At 38.9% G+C, this 26,672-nt stretch overlaps 3 protein-coding genes across 3 annotated transcripts; 2 read left to right on the top strand and 1 right to left on the bottom strand.

Moving 5' to 3' along the window:
• Positions 1 to 655: 655 nt before the first annotated feature.
• LOC149414354 (uncharacterized) lies at positions 656 to 16,704 on the top strand. The gene is made up of 10 exons (XM_089644146.1): positions 656 to 903; positions 1,841 to 2,640; positions 3,928 to 4,123; positions 7,063 to 7,194; positions 7,965 to 8,787; positions 8,996 to 9,044; positions 9,503 to 9,586; positions 11,949 to 12,077; positions 13,864 to 13,935; positions 16,479 to 16,704. Exons 1-10 carry the CDS (start codon positions 766 to 768, stop codon positions 16,702 to 16,704), a joined length of 2,649 nt encoding a protein of 882 aa, XP_089500272.1. The 5' UTR covers positions 656 to 765.
• A 1,124-nt stretch (positions 16,705 to 17,828) lies between these two features.
• LOC149414353 (uncharacterized) lies at positions 17,829 to 19,150 on the top strand. Its single transcript, XM_089643697.1, has 2 exons — positions 17,829 to 17,912; positions 18,672 to 19,150. Exons 1-2 carry the CDS (start codon positions 17,835 to 17,837, stop codon positions 19,110 to 19,112), a joined length of 519 nt encoding a protein of 172 aa, XP_089499823.1. The 5' UTR covers positions 17,829 to 17,834; the 3' UTR covers positions 19,113 to 19,150.
• Positions 19,151 to 21,703: 2,553 nt separating this feature from the next.
• On the bottom strand, positions 21,704 to 26,390 carry LOC149414352 (uncharacterized). The gene is made up of 3 exons (XM_089643658.1): positions 26,359 to 26,390; positions 26,114 to 26,232; positions 21,704 to 25,050 (listed from the first exon to the last, which is right to left on the bottom strand). Exons 2-3 carry the CDS (start codon positions 26,225 to 26,227, stop codon positions 24,949 to 24,951), a joined length of 216 nt encoding a protein of 71 aa, XP_089499784.1. The 5' UTR covers positions 26,228 to 26,232; positions 26,359 to 26,390; the 3' UTR covers positions 21,704 to 24,948.
• Positions 26,391 to 26,672: the final 282 nt, after the last annotated feature.

The following is a 26,672-nucleotide window of genomic DNA, read 5'->3' as shown; positions in this document are numbered from 1 at the left end:
ACTATCACCCCTACAATAGGTCACCGTTTGCTACGATTAGTGTTTTCCGGGTTTGAATGGATCGTGGGGTGAGGTTTGTCTAGGTCTTGGCGTGGATGCGTTTGCCCGCTTACTGCGTGGTGGGCCGGATCGGGAAAGACTGGTTGAGGGAGACTTTTGATCTCTCCAGCCGGACTCTCTTGGCCTTGCACCACAGTGCAGAGGGATGAATTCATACGTCTGTCAAATGAATACATTGACCCCCAAATTCCTTCCTTCCTCTCACACATTTTTCCTTCCCAGTACTTCCTCTTCTTCCTTTCCCTAAAAAGGCTCTCCACACAGCATTCCCAAAGATCATAAAGGCTCCCAAGTTTTTCCTAATTTTTAACATAAAACAAAAAAAAAGTGTTTTGAGTTCATCTTTACAGCACCTGTAAAAAAAATAAGTAGATCCGTGTAATATTTTGAGGTTAAGCGCTTTCAAATAGCAGAATTATAGCTTGGCAGCGTTAAATTTGCTAGCGTGTCGGTTTGCGTTATACTGTAAAGATAAACAATAAAGGTAACTATTTACTATTTTATATGGCTAGATAAAATTTTTTACTTTGTCTATGATTTAAAAATAGATCTGTCAAAACTGTCACATTGGATTTTTCGCTTTGCCCAACATACAAGAATCAACAATCAGCTTCGTTCGCTTTTACTTTACTAGTTTCTTGTTTCCGCCAGCCAAATTCAAATCAGCAATATTGGAAAAAGAGTAATTGACAATTTTATTAGATAATGGAAGAACCCCGCGTAGAAATTTGCAGAACATGTCTTTTTAAAGGATTTGTCACCAATGACATCTTCGCTGAGCTGCAAATAGACGGTGACAATACTAAACTACAAGATGTTTTGACTCTGTGTACGGAATTGCAGGTAGGAATTAATTATATTTGTAACAACTTTAAGTTTATTTAAAATTATTCAAACCTGCAAAATGTACCTGCTGACTTGAGTGGTTTATTTATGCTGCTGACAAACTACTTTTCGCTACTTTTGTAGTTTGTCAGCAGGAATATAATGGGTACATATTGACAACATTTTTTGCAAAGTTTGGTACATGCATAATGTTGAATTTCCCTCCAATTTTTTTAAGCAAAGGTTTTCATTTATATTTTTTTAAATTTAACTTTTCTATACCCCTGACTTTTTTTATACAGATAGGGGAACCATCATTTTATGTGATTATTATTACCGGTAAATATTTACCTAACCGCTGCACTTTTAATAGGCAATAATTATGGAAATTACAGCGTGATTCAACTTAATTGCTACAAGAAACAACTACAGGGTTTTCCTATAAGAGGTGTTATTTTGATATTCAATCGTAAAAGATCAATGGTTGGCACGTAGCGCCGTCTTGTTGATAGTAAACGTTGTCCAGATCAATACCATCCAATTCCGGCCATAAAAATTCTTTAATCATCTCTCGATAGCGCAATCCATTCACCGTAACTGTTGCTCCAGCCTCATTTTCGAAAAAGTAAGGTCCAATGACTCCGCCGGACCATAAAATATAAAAAATATTAAAAAAATATTTCGATCGAGTAGTTCAAGTAGTTAAGATGATTAGGCTCAGTCAATCAGGGCTGTCTATAATTCCATTAATAATTTAAAGAAATAAAACATAAGTCAGAAACAAGTCTTCTTGTTGCTTGTCTGTGAATTGTTTTGCTGGCGTCTATGCTTCCTCCCTCCTACAACATGGCTTATTCCTATCTCTCCTTCAAATCCCCGCAACACAGCATCCCTAAAGATAATATAAAAAAAAATAAAATCAGTTACATCTTCCATTTTTATTTAAATATTTCAGATAATGCCGAAAGATTCTCTTCCGAAAAAAATCTGCAATAGCTGTTTAGAGCATCTGCGATGCGCTTATATCTTCAACAAGACATCGCTTCAAGCGCAAAATGCACTCATCCACTTGCTCGTCAAAGAAAAAACTGCCACGATCAAGCCAATCGCGATAAAAACCATCACAATCAATCAAAAAGGAACCAAATCCATCCTGAAAAAGAAGATTAACGATAACATACAAACAGAAAGAAATATTATCAGTAAAAAAGCAGACACAATTGATTCACTTAATACAAAATCAAAAAATGATTATGGTAACGATACAAATTTAAAACAAGTTCGCATCTTGCCGAAAATATTAACGGATAATATTTTTAATTTGTCAAATAATCAGCAATTTGAATTATTGGACATGTTTAAAACGGGCAATGTTTTAATAGCAAACAATAATCAAAACGAAAGCAAAGATCTTCTGAATAACTTTACGTCGGATAGTTTAAATGGACGACAAATGATTGCACATCCGTGTACGAAATGTACGAAAAAATTCATATCTGAAATACATTTACAGAAGCATTTAGAGCAATATCATTTGGAGTTGAAACTGAGTTCTGATTGCAGCATTTGCAACGTGAGATTTGATTCGCCCGAAGAATTGACGAATCACAATCTAGAGATTCATTTTCCATCGGCCAATCGCAGCGTTTGTGAGATTTGCAATAAGGAATATCGGAATAAATATCTGATGGTACGGCATAAGAAAAAAATGCACGTTCCCGGTAGCAGCAGTCTATGTTGCGAGGGTTGTGGAAGGTTAGAAGTGTTTTTTTTACTATTTGTAGATTGTCACATACATATGTGATCCATCTGCGGTTATCCCCGTAGGCGGGTGTCGCACATGTATAGACGGCTGCGTGATCCAAGCGTGCACTTGTAAATTTTATTTTATTAATTTGTATAGTTTCAGAAATAATTTATTAAAGATAATATAAAGAAGTATAGAAGATCTAGAGTCTCTCGTGTCTAGGATGAACGAAGTATGCATGAAGAATGAGTTAATGATGAATGTAAGTAAGTCTAACGTAATGGTGTTTGAAAGAGAGAGTACGAAAACAGTGTGCAATATAGTTGTTGCTGAGGAATACTTGGAGCAGGTGGATGAGTTTGTGTATTTAGGAAGTATGTTCTAGAGAGATGGGAAGGCTGACAGAGATATTGAAACAAGGGGAAATGCAGGTAATTCCGTTAATGGAGGACTGAACGCCGTTGGCGCTAACAAAAAATTGTCCAAAGAAGCGAAGTTAGCAGTCCACAACGGAGTGCTGGTACCTACCTTGATGTATGGAAGTGAGGCATGGAACTGGCAAAGAAAGGATGAAAGTAGATTGAATGCTGTTGAAACGAGATCCCTGAGGCGTAGGTGTGGTAAAACCATGTTTGATCGTGTGAGGAATGTGGAGATCCGCAAAGAGTGCAAGGCGGATGTAAGCGTAATGAGTAAGATTAAGAAAGGGACGCTTAGATGGTTTGGGCATGTAGAGCGAATGAGCGAAGATAGGAGTGTAAGGAGGATATATGATGCAAATGCGAATGGTAGCAGAAGTCGGGGACGCCCGAGGAAGACATGGCACGATCAAGTGAATCAGATACTCGAGTCGGGCCATATCAAGAGTCAGAATAATAGAAGAGTATGTATGAGACGATGTATGAATGTGAATGAGGCAAGAAGTGTGTGGTGTGACCGAGTTGTTTGGCGGTCCGTCCTCTCTGCCTACCCCTGCGGGGAAACGGCGTGATGGTTAGTTAGTTAGTTAGTTAGTTAATATATAAATTGCATTTTTTTTGGCAAAAAGGTAGGGTAGGAATTCATCCCTCTCACTGCGGGCAAGGCGATGAGTCAAGAAAGTCTGGCTGGAGAGGTCAAAGGTTCTTCCTCACCTGGCCTCACCTGATCCGGCCTGCCACGCAGCTGTTGGCCAGATGCATCTGCCATATAGATCTTTACAAGCCTCTATCCATGAATTCCGGGCATCCTTGCTAAGTCACCAAATGTAGCGAATATATACATTGTATTAATTGACTAATATTCCGCCATCCCAGGCTATACTCGTCGGCGGCCGGCCTGCAGTCGCACCAGCGGCAGTGTTGCCGTCGCGGCTGTTCACCGTGCCGCTACTGCGCACAAGGCTTTGCGTCTCGTGGGGCGCTGCGCATCCACCAGGCCCTGAGCCACGCACCGCCCCTGGATAGGCCCTACACTTGTAACTTCTGCCCCAAGAGATTCTCCGCTAAGAAGGTAGGTCGGAAGTGTATTTAGAATGTATACACTGTTAGAATGCAGAGATGCGTGCTAATCGCGTATATATTAAAATTTAAATTGCGCATTGCAGTGTTGAAATGTATACTGTGTTATTACGTAGCAATCACATATATTTTCTAAGAATGTATTATTATTTAATGAGCACAATAAGTTTAACAGTAATTGAGTTTTTCTAATTTAAAATAAGTTGATCGTTTCTTCTCTCCAAAAGAATCCAACTGAGCTTTAAATTGGTTTATATTAGTAGAATGGATGACATGTTGTGGAAGTTAGTTCCATGCTTCCATTACTCTATGTTAGTAGAATGGATGACATGTTGTGGAAGTTAGTTCCATGCTTCCATTACTCTATGTTAGTAGAATGGATGACATGTTGTGGAAGTTAGTTCCATGCTTCCATTACTCTATGTTAGTAGAATGGATGACATGTTGTGGAAGTTAGTTCCATGCTTCCATTACTCTATGTTAGTAGAATGGATGACATGTTGTGGAAGTTAGTTCCATGCTTCCATTACTCTATGTTAGTAGAATGGATGACACGTTGTGGAAGTTAGTTCCATGCTTCCACTACTCTATGTTAGTAGAATGGATGACACGTTGTGGAAGTTAGTTCCATGCTTCCACTACTCTATGTTAGTAGAATGGATGACATGTTGTGGAAGTTAGTTCCATGCTTCCATTACTCTATATTAGTAGAATGGATGACATGTTGTGGAAGTTAGTTCCATGCTTCCACTACTCTATTTGCAAGGAAGTGTTTCCTAGGATTGGATGCAAAAAGTTTTTTATTGATTTTTGATGAGTGTCCCCGGAGGTTTATATTTTTGTTGTTGGTGAGGACTTCTTGGCAACTATAATGTCCAGATAAAATTTTGAAACACTTGATCAAGTCACCCATTTTTCTTCTTTCTTTTAAGACACATTACGCTATTTTATGCGCCCATAAATTGCGCATGGCATGTACGTATTATAGCTGCACATCTTGACACAAGAATGCCCTAGTGAGATGTGCAGATTGTTTTTTATGTTAAAAACAATTTTTTTAACAAATAAATATGTTTGGCTGGCACACTACTCTATTATAATATAGAAAGAGTTCAGCACAAATTTCTTAAGTACGTAAATTTTAAGCTCGGAATTCCTATTGATTACATTAATTATGTCAGTTTGATGAATCAATTGCATCTAATAACACTGTCTGACAGGAGAATTATTTCAGACCTGGTTGTGTTACACAGATTCATTAACAACTTAATTGATAGTCCTGCCATCCTTGCCACTATTAAACAACATGTGCCGACTAGGAATACAAGACAAAATATAACATTCTTCTGTAATACATACACGACCAACTATCAGACACACTCACTGACCAATAGGATGCATGATCTGGGCAACAAGTATGGGGGTGCTATTGAATTATTGATTGACTCCATAACTAAGCATAATCTATACAAACACTTTATTGAATCCTACAAATTAGAGTAGCATTGGTAAATTAGTTTCAATGATTTGTCTTATATGTAGTGTTGTTGTAATTTCTTTTTTACTTTATGTTACTCTTACGTTTTACTAATATTGCTTCATATTTTTTAACATTTTCTCATTATACTTGTAATCACAATTTTTCAAGTGTGTATTTTGTACCTTCTTTAAAATGGATTACATCTATTTACAGTCAATATCTTCTGTATAATACATATTCTCTTATTGTACTGCATCATGTATCACTTCTATGTAAAAGCCTTTTTAGGCGTATATATAAATAAATAAAATAAATAAATAATCTTTCTTAGGAGAGCGGGTCCGATCAATTGGGGGACTGCCGCGAAATATCATTTCTTTGTATGGGATCTGTCACTTTGACAGACTCCTGCCGTAGGTAGGAGAGGGGGTCGCATAATTTTCAAATATATCTGGGCTAGCAGATAACGGTGCATATCGTCGCCTAGCCCTCACTTATAATACATCATCTTTTTAGGTGTGACAGGTATGTATGGGATCGTATGGAGAGAGTTATATAAAACGCTTTGAACTTATAGCGTAATCTGTCACCCCATTTCACGTTTGTAATCTTAGTTCCTTGAGCCTATTCATATCTCCTTCAATGGAAGCAATCTTCCGAACAGGCCTTCCATTGATATGCTCGGTGTAACTATAAGTGACCAGCTCAGGTACGGGGGCTCCATCGAAGCCAGAGTAAAGCTGGCCTCTCAGAAGCTGGGCGTACTGTACAGGGCCCGCAGATACTTTAATAGTACACAACTGCTGACCCTGTACAAATCGCAAGTGCGCCCTACTGTCGAATTTGGCAGCCATCTCTGGTCCGGAGCCCCTAAATACCTGAAAAAAACCCTTGACTCTGTGCAGAAACGGGCGGTCCATTTGATAGATTCCCCAATCTTAACAAACGGACTGCAATCTTTAGAGCACAGGCGTCAGGTAGGTATGCTGTCCTTGTTCTATCGGTATTACAATGGAAGATGCTCTGAGGAACTAGCGTCATTGATCCCTTCGGCACCGGTGCGTAGTCGGGATTCACGCCAAACGCGCGCCCAACATTTGTACACGGTTGACATTTGTCACATGAGAACGGGTCGCTTCTACGATTCGTTCTTAAGTTCAACAGCTCGGCTGTGGAACGAACTGCCGGCCTCTGTGTTTCCTCCCTCCTACAACATGGGACTCTTCAAGACCCATGTTCACTCCTTCCTCTCCACAAAAAGACCCTCCAAACAGCATCCCCAAAGATGACATAGGCCCTGAGTGAAATTATTTTCTTCAGGGCCTCCTGTGTAGAGGTAATAAAAAAAAACAAAACAAAAAAATATTGCCGCTCTTTCAGAGTTCTTGGTATTTTTTAAAATCGTCTCTGCACTTTCTCTATTAGTATAAGCCCATTTTTTTATTTAATAGGTTCTGCTGCGCCACCAACGTTCCCGCCACGGCACTTCTCGTGAGGTTCTGCTCTGTGGACACTGCGACTCCAAGGACTTTGGCTTCTTGTCCGCCGATAGACTCACGGAACACCTCAAAAAGGAACACCAGGTACTATGTACTACAATTAGTATTGACTATTGCAGACCCGTGAAATATCACGAGATGGTCGGAATTCGTGAAAAATCAGTTTTTAAAATAACAATTAAAAAAATTTTCTGCTAACCCCTCAGGCCTCTGGCATATTAAATCCAAATAAATGCAACATGAAAAAGTTTTAAAAAATTGCTCACCTTACGTTTTTTCGTCTAAACACTGGACTAAAATAACTGAACGAAATTTTTTATTTTTTATTAGACATGTATTACATTATTCAACGAAACTCGAACAAAATATTGCCGGATGAGTTTTCAAACTTTGACAAAGGATAAAACATTGGTGACATGTGGTGAAAATATGAATAGTAAATTTTTTATTAAAAACAAATGTTACCGGACAGCAAAGTGACCATAACATTTTTTACTCCAAATGTGCTAAGGAATAGCTGGTTAAAGTTTGTCGGGTACGTGCCGATACACCCTGTATAAACCTTCCGGAAGAAATTCTCTAAATGATAGTGAAAACCCTATCAAAATTCGTTGTGTAGTTAAGGAGAACTAAGCACACAAACAGACAGACAGACTGACAGACAAGTTTCATGAATTTTTCTTTAATTGCGTTCGGTACCTTTCATTTCGTAGATGGGTACATTTCAATTCTTCTGTGGTTAACTTTTAAATTTGAATATAAAGCGTGGTGTTTTCTCTTTCTAACAACTTTTAGATCATGTTTATCACCATGACAGTTTGGAAAAAAAAACACTAAATGATTTTTTTTTTCAGAATTTGGCAGAAGAATCGGAACCGAGTCCAGAAAACGAACTTCCTTACGTTATTACATACTACGCCGTCAAAGAAGAGAATGAGCAACAAGAAGTTGAGATGAAATACGACCCGTCCTCTGTTTGGGTTGAAAAGGTTATCTGTCTCGATGGGGGATGGGAGGGAGCCGTGAGCGGTATCCGGGAGAATATCGGGAACACAGACATGGACGGAGAACAAAACGACACACAAGACAATGTAGTGATCTGGGATAAAGATGGTTCTAATGCCAATTTGAGAGAGATTCGAGATAGAATTACGGATGCAGGACAGTCAGGTGACATCGATAGCGTTGTAGGACATTCTGAAGCTGAGATTAGTGAAAATGTCGCCGATTTTAGGGAGATAGATCTCTCTAAAGATGGGAGCGACACTCAGAGAGATAGTTTTAGGGAGATAGACAACAGTTTTAGCGAGAGAGGTCTCTCTAAAGATGGGAGCGACAATCAAGGAGATAGTTTTAGGGAGAGAAGTCTCTCTAAAGATGAGAGCGACAATCAAGGAGATAGTTTTAGAGAGAGAGGTCTCTCTAAAGATCAGGGTGAGATGGGAGATAGTTTTAGGCAGATCGAAGACAGTTTAAGAAGTGATCCTGAAGATAGTACGGAAGCTGTAACTGAGGGGTCTGGGGTCAAGGCTTTAAAGGGAGCGGAGATGGGGGTGGAAGGCGTGATCGCTATCACCGTGGACGGGTCTACAGGCAAGGTGTGTTGCAAAGACAGTGATGGTAGAGAGGTGAACCGAGCGCATACGCCAGACAGAGAATTGCTGCCTAATCTGAACAGTTAGTATATATTTATACTAAATAGGTTTTTATTCTTTTTTAATCAAACCTAAACTAAGACCCATTTTTACAAAATTAGTTAGGATTTAATAAAAACAAGGTGGCACTCACTTCAGCCTCACAATATTCCACTATTGGGGATGGTATAGTCGAACTGACAGTTGGGAACAGATGGGACTCTGTATAACAAACAATTTACCTGTTGCAGGTTTCCTGAAAACAAGTTTGACCACCCCTGCTAAGTTTCGCGGAAAGAGGTATGAAATTATGTTATTAATTCTTTGAGTGCGGGAAGAGCTTATCAGCAACAAAAAAAAAAAACAAAAACAAAAAACTTTCAAAACATGTTATAAAGTTATGAAAAGTGATGAATAGGTTACATATGAGACTATTTAACCTTGTTTTTGTTTCATCACTTTTAATGACTTTATATCGCCTTTTAAAGGTGTCTTGAATTGTCATTTTGAGGAGTTATCAACCGTTTTGCCGTGGATCTGAAATTTTTCATTTTGCCCTCTACGATTTGTATTTTTTGTACGGCCTTTTTTGTGTTTTTTGTGATGCTGTATATTTTTACTTACGACAGCATAATAACACTTTGACTAAAGCATCCTTACCGGATACCTGCGTATTCCTGTGGAATAAGAGTCTGAAGGATGATTAATCAGTCTTCAAATAAATAAATAAATTTATCGTCTTTATTTCTTTTCTCCAGGAAGAATGATGTAGATACAGAAGGTATGCCTGACTGTGAAAGGAATGCAGATCCGGCCTATACGTGTCAAATATGCGACAAGAGGTATGTATTATAATATTACTTTATTTATTGTTATTTCGAGCGTTTTAACCACTGTTAAAAATGTACAAACTATTAGCAAAGTTCACCACCAGTTACTTTACAGGCTCCTGTCTAGCACCTAGCGGTCAGAAGTAAAACTAGGGCTAACAGATAAAACAGATGTTTTGTTTATCATTTGGCTTTCTTTGATAGTGTTTGTTTTGACAATTAGCTTGTCAGTGTGTGTTACTTGATTAGATTATAAAAAGCCTCGCCGAGTGGATTTTTTACTTCTTCTCTCCTATAAAATAGTAACAAGCAGTCATTATGGTCGACAGACCTTTAGTAAAAGTGTTTTGCCCGGGTCGGGAATAATTTAACTCGTTGTAACATTAAATAAAGTGAAATGCAGTTATGTGCAGTGAAAACAAAAAAACCATGCGTCGGTTATTGAAGATTTCATCAAGCTCAAACAATTCTTAACAACCACTAAAACCTCTGACATTTTACAATCAGTATTAAGAAAAGGAAGGAGAGGAGGTTAAAAAGTATAAGGATTGGGTAAGAATCTAGGTATCATTATGTCCAGGATTGACGGACATATGAATATATCACTCTCACTGTCGCGCAATGGATGGTCGAGAGATGAGTTTGAGAGCTCAAAGGGTCCCCCCAAACTAGCCTCTTCCGATCTGGCACGCCACGCAGCTGGCGGGCAGGCGCATCTTGAACACACCTCCCCCGATGAACCCGGGCACCCCTGCTGTATCACCAAACGTAGCGAACCACTTGTTGTGACATATTGCAGTGGTGTTGGTTATATAATAAATGGTTCCCGGGGCGGACAAATTGAAAACTGAAATATACTTCTCATATGAGCTGTCAGAAAATATTTTCACATTTTATTAAAATGTGAATGTTTTTTAATGTATTTCAAAATAAAACATTACTTTTCAAAACAGATGAAATTCAGATTTTAGTATAAAAAATATCATCACTCAATGATTTTTTTAAATTTTTTTTTTATATTAACTCCACACAAGAGGCCCTGAAGAAAATAATTTCCCTCAGGGCCTATGTCATCTTTGGGGATGCTGTGTGGAGGGTCTTTTTGTGGAGAGGAAGGAGTGAACATGGGTCTTGAAGAGTCCCATGTTGTAGGAGGGAGGAAACACAGAGGCCGGCAGTTCGTTCCACAGCCGAGCTGTTGAACTTAAGAACGAATCGTAGAAGCGACCCGTTCTCATGTGACAAATGTCAACCGTGTACAAATGTTGGGCGCGCGTTTGGCGTGTATCCCGACTACGCACCGGTGCCGTAGGGATCAATGACGCTAGTTCCTCAGAGCATCTTCCATTGTAATACCGATAGAACAAGGACAGCATACCTACCTGACGCCTGTGCTCTAAAGATTGCAGTCCGTTTGTTAAGATTGGGGAATCTATCAAACGGACCGCCCGTTTCTGCACAGAGTCAAGGTTTTTTTTCAGGTATTTAGGGGCTCCGGACCAGAGATGGCTGCCAAATTCGACAGTAGGGCGCACTTGCGATTTGTACAGGGTCAGCAGTTGTGTACTATTAAAGTATCTGCGGGCCCTGTACAGTACGCCCAGCTTCTGAGAGGCCAGCTTTACTCTGGCTTCGATGGAGCCCCCGTACCTGAGCTGGTCACTTATAGTTACACCAAGCATATCAATGGAAGGCCTGTTCGGAAGATTGCTTCGATGTATATAGATAGAGCCAGCTTTGGCGTTCGGAGTATGGGCCACGCATATCGGATCGTTGTCCGATGTGAGCTATCTCGGGCATCAGTCGGTTACCAGCACTCGCCGGGCACAGGTCTCCGGCGATAACTTCAATATGCCGACACGCTGAGATATTGTACAAGTCGTACTGTTCGTTGAGTTCGTTCGCGGTCAGAAGGTTTCGGGCGACATCAACAGCTGCCACACCCCCCTTTGTACTTTCCACATAGAAACAATATGGCAACTCAAGTTACCAGCCGACACGTTATCATGAAGCCAACATTAACTGTGAACAGGTGTTTCGTTTGTGTCCGTTGAGTTTCGCGCATGTGCACCGGTGCACAGGACATCAATGCTTCTAGCTCATTTGAGCAGGTTCCATTAAAATACACGTAGAACAGACTCAGCATGCCTACATTGCATCTGTGCATTAGAGATGGCAATCATTTTGTTGACAACAGATTGTCAATCAGACAGAACGTTGGGGCGCATACTCAAAAGTACTTGAGATTTGTACAGGCTCAGTAGCTGGTCACTATTGAAGAATCTAGCAGGCCTGTACAAGACAAGTGTTAGTTGGTTCGTTGACTATTATTCCGCCATCCCAATAACACGGTTAATGTGTGTATTTGTTGCAGTTTCTTGCGTTTAATAAACCTGGAGAAGCATGTTGGCCAGCACATGGGAGTTTCTGCGCTGGCCTGCGTCATTTGTTCTTATCAGGCCACTGATGGAATGGACTTGGCTTCACATCTCAAGGCCTGCAGGTCAGTTAAAACATGCCAATTAATTATTAGATTGATTTATTTTAAGTTTAACCTAATTTATTTAAACCCCCAGGCCTCTGGCATATTCTGTTATTTCCGCTTTGCAATAAAATCCAAACAAATGGAATATTTCTGAATGTATCCGAAAACTAAAAACTGTTTTGATAGGTAATGAAATACATTTTAAAATTTATTATTAGAAATAAAAATAATTTTTTTTAACACAAACATAAAAAAGTTATGTTTTTTCCAACTAAAATTAGATAGAAAGTCGTTTCAAGTAAAAAAAAAATTCAAAAAGTTTCATAAACTGCTGTCGGAAACTTTGGTTTCATATATGCATGTGTACATTTTCATTCTTCTGTTTTATAATATTTAGATTTGAACATAAAGTGTGGTGTTTTCTCTTTCTAATACAGTTTAGATCAGAGATTACCTAACTTTTTTGCCCCGTAGACCACTTGCCAAATATTTTTTTTTCCGTAGACCGCCTGCCGAATATTGAATTATCCTAAAACTATTACCGTCCCATGTGATAATCATTTATTTTTTTAGTAAAAAGATTCCCTTCCCTTGCCTGTCCAACAACCGGGTGGCGGTATAGTTCCTCTGTCTTTACATTGTGCAGACAGGGGCACCCTTGTGAGGTATTACACCAAATGAAAATGAAGCAGGATAAGCAACGGGAATTTCTTTCTGTAGCTAGCCTTACAGAACTGCCCCTTAAGTTCTTTGTCAGTGCTTATTCCGGTCATTTCTTCTTGTCACATGTTTTCCGATTCTTCAACGTTCCTTTTCGATAGTCAAAATGTCCTCAAACTTAGTTTTGAAGTCTGTGTAGAGTACATTTAAATGTTGAACGTCATTATTACCCTGGACGTTTTTCAAAAACAAGTTGGGGAACTAGGAAAATTCGCGGCTTCCAATGTGCAATGTTTTGCTTGAATATATTAATTCTGACGAGAAAAGGAACATAGACTCTATTTATATACCTCAATTAACAACTTTACGAAACATAAAAATGCAAATATCAAATAAGTAATTTCTCAGTCTATTATATTTGTGTTAGGTCTATTGTGTCATTTACGGAACTCCTAAATGTGGACTTGAGGTAAATGGGGGGCCGCTCGTATGTACTCCCATTTGAATCTCGAGTACTTGTACTTTTTGAATTACGGGAGATATATGATTTAACCTTTGGAACGCCGATCTCCTGCAAACTAATACCTCGGCAGTGAGCCAACGGTAAAAATCCCACAAACAAAATGTATTAATTTTAAATTACTATTTAGAAATGCTGGCGCTCAACGGATGCAAATTTTTCATATCAAATGTGTACTTTTGAAGCTTGAGATGTTAAGCACTGTTAGAAAGAGACAAAACCACGCTTTGTATTTTTATCTAAAAGTTTACAGCATACTTCCAAAGCATGTAATAATTGTAATAAATAAATAAATTTGGATGTTTGCAAAAGATTTATCGAAGTTTGAAGTAAAATGTTAACCCAAATTTCTTCCGCTTTAGTGCACCATTCTATCGTTTGATCCGAAATTAGTTTATTTTTGACTGCGACAAGAACTCTATCACCGTAATTCTGATTATAATATGTATTTCGTCTGTAAATATTGTATCGTGGATTGAAAAGTTCCTCGTTAAAGATTGAATTGTTATCCTCAATTATTTTTCCATATTTTTAATAGGTTGCCATCTTTGCGTGTCAGCCATTTTTCGGCATGTTTTTTGCCACAATAACAGTGTTAACTTTCTCATTACGCTTTGTGTGCAGGGCCTCGCAGACGGCACAACGGCTGGCATGCCCAACCTGCGGCAAGAAGCTGACCACCGCAGCGGGACTGAGGTACGCATTGTTTCAATGTTATTACAATTTACATTTTTATGTACAGCAGCATTAAAAAAAATTACATTAACCACTTGAGAGACAGATTTCTGGGCGTTTGGTTTTGGATTCGGCCGCACTCATTCCAAAAGTCACAATTCTTAAGAATATTAATGCTTTCTGTGGTTTAAAACTGATCAATCAACATGGATTTCAATATACAGGGTTTTCCAATAAGAGGTTTTATTTTGATATTCAAAGAAAAATGCCATTTTTTAATATAAACGATCGAATTTTTATTTCATTATAAAGAGAAAGGTATGTCGTTAATAGTGAAAAATAACATCATCAAATGACAACCACGAGCACGCCTAAAGGACCATATCCTTTTCATGAAATTTTCCATAACCAAATCGCAAAGTGGCTGCCTTATGTCCTCGATAGCCTCACGAATTCCATCTTTGAGGTCTTGAATCGACGCTGGGCTGTTGGCGTAGACCTTCTCTTTCACGTGGCCCCAAAGGAAGAAGTCGCAAGGTGTTAAATCACAAGATCTCGGTGGCCAATTGTGATCACCTCTTCGAGAGATAACACAGTCCGGAAACTTTTCCCGTAAAAGATCAATGGTTTCGTTGCTTGTGTGGCACGTAGCGCCGTCTTGTTGAAACTAAACGTTGTCCAGATCAATACCATCCAATTCCGGCCATAAAAAAATCATTAATCATCTCTCGATAGCTCTTTGAATATCAAAATAACACCTCTTATTGGAAAACCCTGTATTATATGAAAAAAATTATAAAAGCATGAATTCTATAAATATGTTACCAAAATTTATTTATATATTATATGCCCGTATGGGCTTTTACAAACATGTAAACCAGAGGTTCCCAAACTTTTTTGCCCCGTAGACCACTTGCCAAATATATTTTTTTTCCGTAGACCCCCTGCCTGCTGAATATTAAATTTTCCTAAAACTTTTAACATCCCATGTGATAATCATTTATTTTTTTAGTAAAAATATTCCCTTCCCTTGCCTGCCCAACAACCGGGTGGCGGTATAGTTGCTCTGTCTTTACACTGTGCAGACAGGGGCACCCTTGTGAGGTATTACACCAAATGAAAATGAAGCAGGATAAGCAACGGGAATTTCTTTCTGTAGCTGGCCCTACAGAACTGCCCCTTAAGTTCTTTGTCAGCGCTTATTCCGATCAATTCTTCTTGTCACATGATATCCGATTCTTCAACGTTTCATTTCCATAGTCAAAATGTCCTCAAACTTAGTTTTGAAGTCTGTGTGAAGTGCATTTAAATGTTGAACGTCATTATTACCCTGGACGTTTTTCAAAAACAAGTTGGGGAACTAGGAAAATTCGCCGCTTCGAATGTGCAATGTTTTGCTTGAATATATTAATTATGACGAGAAAAGGAACGTAGACTCTATTTATTGAACGTTGACTCAAGTAACAACTTTACGAAATATAAAAATATCGAATAAGTAATTTCTCAGTCTATTATATTTGTGTTAGGTCTATTGTGTCATTTACGGAACTCCTAAATGTTGACTTGAGGTAAATGGGGGTCCGCTCTTATGTACCCCCATTTGTGGATCCCAAAATTTTTTTCTCCCTGACATAGACCCCCAGCAAGCCGATATCGACCCCTGGGGGTCCATATAGACCACTTTGGGAACCTCTGATGTAAACAATGGAATAGTAATCAAAATTTTCATTTAAAATTATATAGAACCCCGTATGATTTGAGATTTTCACGGCCAAAAGTATTATAGTGATTTGTTTTTGGGGTATTATGCCATATTGCGCTACCTCCTTCTTTAGCCAACGTTTCGGACAGCATTGCAGTGTCCATCATCAGGGCAGATGTGTAATCTAAGGTCGTGGTGAATGTGTGCTTATGTATGAAGATGCGATACCGTGTTGCCAGCTCCAACCCTCTAAGAGCTGACATTAACACATATTTTTTAAATGGTTTTCTGCGTTTAGTTCTGATGTAGTCATCAATTACCGGATACCAAGAACTACTGAGTTTAGCTCGAATTTTTGTGACTTACAATTACCTCCGTAATCAGTCATGCTCTATAAGTTTTGGATTACTTTGGATTTGTTCCTGAAGTCCTGAGGAGACCACTATCTTCTTCTTCTTCAATGGCGCTACAGCCCATTTCGAGCCTTGGCCTCCTTTAACATGAGCCTCCACCGCCCTCTGTCCTCGGCCGTCGTCTTCCAATCTGCAACATGGAGTAGTCCTCTGGCATCTTTCCTGACATCGTCCTCCCATCTCAGCCTAGGTCTGCCCGCCTTTCGTTTGCCTCCCGGGTGTCCTGTTAGAACCTTCTTTGGTACACGTGTGCTTGGCATTCGGTGCACATGTCCAGCCCATCTTAGTCTTTGGAGCCGTAAATGAGTGGAGAGTCTGGGAGCTTGGTAGATGTCATATGAGGAGACCACTATAATTCACTATAATTATACAGAACCCATTTAGAAGAATATTTATGCTAACCTTAATTGGTTAAACTGTATCATAAGTTTTTATGCCCTTGGTTGCAGGTACCACGTGCAGACGCACTCGGCCCTGCGCCGACATGCGTGCCCCGCGTGCGGTCGACGCTTCCTGGCGCTGTCGGGCCTGCGTGCGCACTGCCGCGCCGTGCACTCGGCTGCGCGCCCTCACCGCTGCGTCTCGTGCGCGCGCCGCTTTGCTACTGCCGACCATCTACGCAAGCACGCTCGCAGCACGCACCACAAGGTATATATCATGGATAATAGAAAATAGGGAGATGAGCCGTGATCAAGATTAAGAACGGGACGCTTAGATGGTTTGGTCATGTTTTTTTGTCAATTGTATCAGAAGTCAGAGACGCCTGACGAAGACATGGTAAGTGAATCAGATGCTTCAATCAGGACATGTCAAGAGTCAGAATAATAGAAGAGTATGTATGAGACGATGTATGAATGTGAATGAGGCAAGGAGTGTGTGTGCGTTGAAAAAGAAATGGTTGCTAAGGGGTTGATATCAGCTGTTTAACCGTTTGACTGCCAAAAAAATTCATACAGTTGCTTGTAAAATGCCACCAAAAAACATTATTTTTTATGAAACTATATATTTTTTTAAAACCCCATAAATTCTTTGAATTTTCAAGGATTTCGATGATTTTTTCGGTGTTATATTAAAGAATATTGGTTTAGAATCACGCGGAGGAGGATCCCGAAGTCCAGGCGTTTCGAAAAAATGAGAATTTTACGTACAGACGTACGCGCGAATCAGAACACGACTGACGCAATGGACGGAAATCGACGATCGGCAATCTTCGTTAAAACACGAATCGACGAAAATCGACGATTGGCACCCAAACGGTTAATGTATTTTACAATGCGTAGAAGCGCAGATCAAAAGTTATTAATGTTTTTTTGTTTTGTTTTGGTTCTCTATGTGATGTAGGTTCACTAGTTTCCCGCTTGTATTACGAGCTTCCAAACACCGTATATATCTATGGGTGACCGGATAAATCATCACAATGATAATTCATCACATCTTTAAAAAGTTATATAAAGTCATGGATAGTGATGAAACAAAAACTTTTTTAACTGGGTTAAGTAGGTTAGGTTAGGTTAGGTTAAAAAAAATTTTTTTTTCATCGTTTCTAATAACTTTATATCACTTTTTGAAATTGTGTTGAATTGTCACTGTGTTGAGTTATCATGGAACCATATTTATGTATATAACATTTGGAGATCAACGTCCAATTGACCCAACGGAGCAGCCACCTCTGATAATGAAATGTTATGTACGTAAATATAAATAAAATGTTTTCAAGTTGTTATTGTTTTATGTTCCAGTCGCGAGAGCATGCGTGTCGCATGTGCGGCAAGACCTTCCTGCAGAGCTCGCACGTGCGGCAACACATGTGGGTCCACACCGGCGTCAAGCCGCACTCCTGCCCCCACTGCCCCAACCAGTACACTGCAAGCTGCTCCCTCGCCGTAAGTCCATGTCTTTTTGGAAAATATCACAAGCGTTAATTGTAAACTTTTATATGCAAATACAAAGCGCGCTGTTGCTCTTTCTATCCAATGTGGTTTTGCTAGAACTCAACGCACTTGCCTCGATCTTATTGATATTTAGAACCTTTAAAAATGCTTCTAGAATACTACTTCATTTTTTATTCGGCAATGAAATAATGTGTCGTAACATTATTTTAGTTTATCGTTTAGTGAGCCACAGTATCAGCTCAGTATTTTCGTACGGATCAAATTGAGTCAACTCAATTGAACGAGAGCCATGAGCTCGGAGCGTGTGAGCAATAAGAATAATTTGAATGGCGCTATTATTATCGGCGTCAGAGCACCTGACCGGATATCAGAAGGTGCGGGTTCAATTCCCGTCGGCGGCATTTATATTTACTCGGGAGATATTTTCAATTTGTATAATTTGTTAACCTGGTAACACGTTACAATTTACAAAAACATAATTCGGCAAAAAAACCATGTTATTACAAAAATAGTATAAGTCGGTATACGGCAGGCTATTGGCTTTTTACTCCCGGCATCCTAAAGGTTAAATCATATTCTCACCGTAATACAAAAGGAGATAGAACAACTTTTATGAATCTGTCTCAGTTTGTGCCATAAAGGGCACAAAAAGACTCTACTACTGTCGATGCACTATGCAATAAAAGGTACAAAAATACCCAATTCATCCGAATCGTTATTTAGAGCTTAAAAGGTTTTTCTTCTTCGCAGAAGCATCTCCGTCGTAATCACTGGGAGCAACAGCATCAGAAACACCTCGCCGAAGAAGAAATGTACCGCAAACTTCTCGAGGAAGAGGGCAACCCCGTTCCCGAAACTTTGCAAATGCCATATTTCATCAGAGACCATCAAACCATCTCTGACACGCCGAGGAACAAAAGCAGGCAGCAAAATAATAGAAATGACCAAGAGAACACCATCACTATTGACGGTCAGATGGTCACCATTGGAAATGGGGACATGGTGGCTATCGAGGAAGGGGATGTGGTGACTATTGGTGGTGAGGATATGGAGAATGATTGCCAATTGGAGGAAGAAGACGGTCTGGAGCAGTTTCAAGGCGATAAGGTGGTCATTGAAGATCTGGGCGATGGAGTTAAAGTGGTGATTGTGGGTGAAGAAGAAATGGGAGATGCTTTGGGGGACTGGTGAGGGTATTAACGTGAGTACATACTGTGAGAACGGGGCATTTTTGATTGAGTTGTGGTGAGTTAGGATTATGCGGTAGTGAAAGTGGTGAGTTGAGTGATTTGCCGAGTATGTGAAGGTGGTGATTAAAGGGGTGAGTGGGTGGGGATGGAGCGTAGGTATGTATGAGTGCATGTGATCAGTACGTGGGAGTGCAAGTGGTGAACTGGTCAGAGTAAAAGCAACAAAGCAAGTAGTCACCAGATGGGAGTGAAAGTTTTAAGCGAGTTTGAGGGTAAACAGGTTGGAGTGAATATGGCGAAGCAAGTAGGATTGAGAGAGGTTTGTAGGAGGGAGTGAAAGTGGTAAGCCGGTAGGAGTGGTAAGCTGGTGGGAGTGGAAGTGATGAGATGGAGTGAGTGTAAGTGGTAAGCTGGTGAGAGTGGAAATGGTGAGCTGGTGGGAGTGAAAGTGATAAGCTGGTGGATGTGAATGTAGTAAGCTGTTGGAAGTGAAAGCGTTAAGCTGAAGAGAGTGAAAGCGGGAAGCTGGTGGGAGTGGAAATAGTGAGGTGGTGGGAGTAAATGTGGTAAGCTGGTGAGAGTGGAAATGGTGAGGTGGTGTGAGTGTAAGTGGTAAGCTGGTGGGAGTGAAAGTAGTAAGCAGTTGAGAGTGAAAGCAGTAAGCTGAAGAGAGTGAAAGTGAGTTGGTGGGAGTGAAAGTAGTAAGCAGTTGGGAGTGAAAGCAGTAAGCTGAAGAGAGTGAAAGTGAGTTGGTGAGAGTGAAAGTAGTAAGCAGTTGGGAGTGAAAGCAGTAAGCTGAAGAGAGTGAAAGTAGTAAGCAGTTGAGTAGGAAGCAGTAAGCTGAAGAGAGTGAAAGTAGTAAGCAGTTGAGAGTGAAAGCAGTAAGCTGAAGAGAGTGAAAGTGAGTTGGTGGGAGTGAAAGTAGTAAGCAGTTGGGAGTGAAAGCAGTAAGCTGAAGAGAGTGAAAGTGAGTTGGTGGGAGTGAAAGTAGTAAGCAGTTGAGAGTGAAAGCAGTAAGCTGAAGAGAGTGAAAGTGAGTTGGTGGGAGTGAAAGTAGTAAGCAGTTGGGAGTGAAAGCAGTAAGCTGAAGAGAGTGAAAGTGAGTTGGTGGGAGTGAAAGTAGTAAGCAGTTGAGAGTGAAAGCAGTAAGCTGAAGAGAGTGAAAGTGAGTTGGTGGGAGTGAAAGTAGTAAGCAGTTGAGAGTGAAAGCAGTAAGCTGAAGAGAGTGAAAGTGAGTTGGTGGGAGTGAAAGTAGTAAGCAGTTGGGAGTGAAAGCAGTAAGCTGAAGAGAGTGAAAGTGAGTTGGTGAGAGTGAAAGTAGTAAGCAGTTGGGAGTGAAAGCAGTAAGCTGAAGAGAGTGAAAGTAGTAAGCAGTTGAGTAGGAAGCAGTAAGCTGAAGAGAGTGAAAGTAGTAAGCAGTTGAGAGTGAAAGCAGTAAGCTGAAGAGAGTGAAAGTGAGTTGGTGGGAGTGAAAGTAGTAAGCAGTTGGGAGTGAAAGCAGTAAGCTGAAGAGAGTGAAAGTGAGTTGGTGGGAGTGAAAGTAGTAAGCAGTTGAGAGTGAAAGCAGTAAGCTGAAGAGAGTGAAAGTGAGTTGGTGGGAGTGAAAGTAGTAAGCAGTTGGGAGTGAAAGCAGTAAGCTGAAGAGAGTGAAAGTGAGTTGGTGGGAGTGAAAGTAGTAAGCAGTTGAGAGTGAAAGCAGTAAGCTGAAGAGAGTGAAAGTGAGTTGGTGGGAGTGAAAGTAGTAAGCAGTTGAGAGTGAAAGCAGTAAGCTGAAGAGAGTGAAAGTGAGTTGGTGGGAGTGAAAGTAGTAAGCAGTTGAGAGTGAAAGCAGTAAGCTGAAGAGAGTGAAAGTGAGTTGGTGGGAGTGAAAGTAGTAAGCAGTTGAGAGTGAAAGCAGTAAGCTGAAGAGAGTGAAAGTGAGTTGGTGGGAGTGAAAGTAGTAAGCAGTTGGGAGTGAAAGCAGTAAGCTGAAGAGAGTGAAAGTGAGTTGGTGGGAGTGAAAGTAGTAAGGTGGTGGGAGGGAATGTGGTAAGCTGGTGGGAGTGGAAATGGTAAGGTGGTGGGAGGGAATGTGGTAAGCTGGTGGGAGTGGAAATGGTAAGCTGAAGAATGTGGTAAGCTAGCAGTAGTTTTGTTTACCAAATAATCTTATACTTATTTATTTTTGAGATAAATTATTCATAGAAATTTATTGTTGAATAAAAAATAACTTTATATATTGTTTCCTTTTGTCATTTTATTGTCATATATTTATTATTACATCTACATATATATTTTGTGACAAGACTTGACAAGAGTCACATCTATTCCCAATAGTCTGGAGCCAGTAGGACTACGGCATCCACAAACAAATGTTGTTAAGCTGAAGGAAGTGGAAAAAGGAAGTGCCTGGGTTTTTAAATCTTGTATCAAAACGCACGGCTAAATCCATTTCAAGCAAAATTTTTTTATTGAATGGTACTCTCAATATTTCATCAGGGTAATACCGAGAGTATCTAGCAATCAATGTCATGCACAGTGTTAAAACAAAAGTAATCTTCAAAATCAACACTTTATTCAAAAAAGTTAATAAAAACATATTTTCTACTATAATATATACATAACAATATCATCCTTAAATTACATTTATTATACAACAACTAAATTTTACTTGCCACTGGCAGAATCACTAGACGCTAGTGCTACTGATCGAAAAAGGAAATCCACAAACACGTTGCCTAGTAGGAAGGCACATAACCAAAAGGTCTATCCAAATTACGCATAACATCTTTCACAAAGTATAAACTGTTACAACTTTTTATTTGGTGTTTAATTTGTTTGTGGTTTAATTAAAAAAACTAAACTTTAAACAGCTCTACTGCAAAACTACAAATTTTCACATCCGTCATTGTTCTTCGTAACCGTCGATATATATATTTTTTTGTATGCTGTGCTAGAACATCTGTTCGGCCATGTGGTATCTTGGACAAGTCGTGGCGATGAGTACAGCTGAAGTTTTCAGGGATGTATAAGCCATAGCATTCCAATAGGAATGGGCTATGCACTAAATACAGGATGTCCGGGGTGAAAGTGCAGTAACTTCGGGAGGTGATTCTACATGATGGTAGAAGTAAAAAAGAAAAATAACTTTTTTTTTAAATTTCAACTTTTAGATGTACTTTTCAGGTACAAACGAAAAATTGCGCCGGCGTGTGTGTACTGCATTATTATTGCTTTTGGATCATTTGAAATGGACCGGCCGATGCTAGAACTAACACCCGCTACCCCCCCCTCTAGCGCTTTACAACTGGTAACAGAACAGCTGTGATTTGTTTACTTTAAAGAAATATTATAAACAAATACGTCACATGTACTCACTATACATGTGGGTAACATAACTCGATAATGGGTTAGAGGGCCTGAAGGCCGCCCGTTACGTAACAAGAGATTCATTCATTAATTCTTCTGAAAGCTGATTACTTCAATGATCGTTTCATGCCGTGAGAAAGATAAGGATTTTTAATCACATTTACGACAACATACCTCTCAACGACGGAAACTTCAACGAATGCCTACATTTGGACACCAACAACAGTTGCAGATGAAATATGCAACAACGTACGCGTTGTAAATAATATCACTTTACGTTTACATACTTGCATGCAAGCTGAAGGTGGACATTTTGAAAATCTGTTAAATTAGTAAAAAAGCGATGACGTTAGTTAAGTGTTTAATAAGTTATTAATATTTTTATCGTTAAAAGTGTAAATTCGTATTATTATTTTAGTGCAGTTCTCTTTGTTCTTTGAATTTGGTTTTAAACATCATAAAACAGACGATTTTGATGCGTATTGTTATAACTTCAAACTCTCGGTTTACGCGTCACTGGCAAATAATAAACAACGTCTAGAAAATGTCTAGAAATTGTTACATAGTGAATGCCAAAGAAATACAAAAAAAAAATAAATAAATAAACAACGTCACCAGTCTCGCGCTCGACAAGCACACAGCGAATTTATCGGGTAAGTGTGTACCTTTACTAAGGATTTTTAGTAGGCATGTCTTTTTGAATGGAAAAAAAAAGTTGGAATTTCGGAAAAAGTTATTTATCTTTTTTGCTCCTACCATCATGTAGAATCACCTCCCGAAGTTACTGCACTTTGACCCCGGACACCCTGTATATCTCTGTTATAATAAAATAAATTCGCTATCCGCGTCTGTCTGTGCGGTTAGTTATTCGAAACTACGCAACGGATTTTCATAAGGTTTTCACTATCTTTTAGAGAGTTTCTTCCGAAAGGTTAATATATATAATACACGCATATTATATTTATAGAAAGTAGAGAAAAGTGGAGCAACGCCGAGTACACGTCAGTTAGTTAAAATGTATTGCAAGATTTGCATAACGTCCGGTTTCTGGGCTAAAAATTAAGTCATTATAAGCAATAATTAGTCTCATGAAATACCAATACAAATTGAAAATATCTCCCGAGGAAAAATAAATGACGCCAACGGGAATTGAACCCGTGCCTTCTGTATTTTTACTGAGGGAGATATTTTCAATTTGTATTGGTATTTCAGGAGACTAATTATTGCTTAAAATTATTTGTTCTCCTTTATGCTATGCATAAAACCTTGTCTTATAAACTTTAATTTATCATTAAAAAATAAGTCGATATAGTGCATGAACCTCGGATAAGTTTCATGCATCCACATATAGATATACCCGAGAAGTTATTCTCGATTTGTGTAGTTACTGATATTGTCAATTATATTTGGGTGTTGACAGCATCGAACTGTTATTTCTACAGCTAGTTATATTTTGATATAAGCATACAGGGTGTATCGGCACGTACTCGACAAACTTTAACCAGCTTTTCCTTAGCACATTTGGAGTAAAAAATGTTATGGGCACTTTGCTGTCCGGTAACATTTTTTTTCAATTAAAAACGAAAAATGATAAAAAAATCCACACTCCGTCACTGTCATTAGCATTGTTTCTCGTGTTCAACAGCTGTTATTAGCAAGTGTGTCAAAAAGCGTGTTCACTCTTTCATACACACTAAATAATAATAGCTAAAAATGAGACGAATGGTGCCATGCCATTTCGTTGTGATCGTAAAAGCGCGCTAATGTAGGTGCGTACGTATATTATTCAACGAAACTCGAATAAAATATTGCCAGGTGGGTTTTCAAACTTTGACAAAGGATAAAACAGTGCTGACATGTGGTGAAAATATGAATAGTTAATTTTTTATTAAAAAAAAATGTTACCGGACAGCAAAGTGCCCATAACATTTTTTACTCCAAATATGCTAAGGAATAGCTGGTTAAAGTTTGTCGGGTACGTGCCTATACACCCTGTATAAAATTCAACTTATGACAAAAATACTGAAACAGGAGTCGTAACACGAGGAATGCCCGTATTTAAGGATTGATCCATCTAAAAAAATTAATAACACAGCTCAAATAGCTGTTCAAATAACACTTTCAGAGGTGTCACAAAAATTCTAATGTAACATTGGGATCAAATTGTCAATCAGTGCCATTTTGTTTTTTTTTTTGACATTTAAAAGGTCCCCGTTAAACTCCGATTCTACGTCCGTTTCAGCTTTCTATCAAGTTGTGATCAGCTGATAAGCATACCAACATGATAGTTGTGCTTTTCTGCTGATCAAAAATTGTTCAAATGGGTTCAAAATTGGGATGCTTTGAAATGTAAAAATCAATATAGCACTGATTGGCAATTTGAGAACAATGTTATATTTTAATTAGATTTTTGTGAAACACCCAATCTACATATGGCAGCTATTTGAACCGGAAAATTGGGTGCCCATTTTACGGCAAAAGGGAGGTGATCACGATCCTGAATCCTTCTTCTTGCTGTCTTCGATGCATTTGCGGAAAAGGTTGACTGGTTCCTGACAGCGCCTCCAATCCTTGGTGTCTGCTATGCATTCCTGGAAAAACAATCTATTTATTTGTTTGCGTAAGGTTTTGTTTTGCACAACAGAAAATTTAAGCCAGAGTCAAGTTAGCCAACCAGTAGTAAGCAAAAAGCCCTTGACTCTGTGCAGAAAAAGGATTTACACTTACGATATAATACGAAAGAGACCAAGCCCACATATATTATGAGAGTATAGCGCACATGTGAGACTAGTATTAACCTTTCCCTTACTGTGCTAAAAAAATACACGCGTTACGGTGCTGTGTAGGCAATACACATCTCAAAATAAGCGATTTAATATCGGAAAAATATGAATATTCATAGCTAATCGATTATGTTTATTATATTTTATATCAAAAGTGATAATAATTGTAATTTAATTGCTGAAAACATGAAAAAACCATCGGCAGATGCTAAAGAAACGTGCGAGGGGTCCACATCTAACGACGGTTCGCGGCCAACTGCCTAGCGGAGCGGCTGGCAGCTGGCACAAACACAGCTGTGCGGTCGTAGGTATCGATAGTCTAAATCAAAACTACAACTGCAGAAGTGTGGATGTCTCATGTTCCCGCATAGCGAATTAAAGCGGAACATCAATAGCGTGTCATTTCCTCTCACACTCTTCGCGTATTTAGTATCACACGGTTGATTGTATTGGTGTATTTATTCCCGATTTTTAACAAAAAACTCTGATTTTCAATTGAATTTGAAAAATATGTAATATATTATTTTTATAAGCAATAATTGTTCGCCTGAAACACTCATCCACATTGAAAAAATCTCCTGATAAAAAATACATGACGCCAACGGGACGTTGGCGTCATGTATTTTTATATTTATATTTATATAAGTATGCGAGATTTATATTTATATATTTATATTTATATAAGTATGCGAGAACTCGGTGTGTCAAAATAGTGTCTCGTACGGAATATTTTCTCAAACGGTAGTCGTAGGTAAATAATTACCGAAATGTTTAGTAAATACACACCACAGATGAGGAAAGGTTAAGCAGGTCCAGCGATTCTGAAATTTTACCAACTTTAATTCAATTGTTTTGCGTTCTCCAAACCAACCTGGACTTTATAGTGAAGCTCTAAACAGCCAGACTTCTTCAGCAACTTTTCTACCGGATCCAGATCCTCTTCATCCTGCATCAGGGCCTGGGGCACTTCCTCCGGCTTTGTCATTTCAACTGGCAAATTGCAAATACGAATGTAAAAGAAACAGGAAAATTATATCAGAACTGCAGAAATTATTTCAATTTCTAGTAATTGACAAATCTCCGTTATTTGTGCAATTTATGAAAAAAATTAAGTACCTAATTTAAAATTTTAGTTGCGAAGTTTTAGGTTAGAATTTCAGTGACTTTTGACGTTTCGTAGGGATGGGAAAAACAAAATTTTTTATGATCGAATGTTATTTTTAATATTATTTTTGTTTCTCTCTCTTACCAATAGGGAAACATTATGTTGTATTGGAGCTATTAATGAGTTATTTTACGCCCCATTTTTATGGGGCAATGTTTTAATCACTATTATTGGCAAATAATAATAAAAAATGAATGTTTGCTTAGAATTGGTAACCGGAGAAAATAGATTATAATAACATAAATGGTAAGGTTTATTACTTTTT

This window comes from Hesperophylax consimilis, chromosome 20 (genome assembly GCF_061612785.1).
Source record: "Hesperophylax consimilis isolate HC1 chromosome 20, BYU_Hcon_1.0, whole genome shotgun sequence".
Classification (NCBI taxonomy): domain Eukaryota; kingdom Metazoa; phylum Arthropoda; class Insecta; order Trichoptera; family Limnephilidae; genus Hesperophylax; species Hesperophylax consimilis.
The sequence above is the reverse complement of the archived record's forward strand: the minus strand, read 5'-3'. Positions and strand labels throughout refer to the sequence as shown.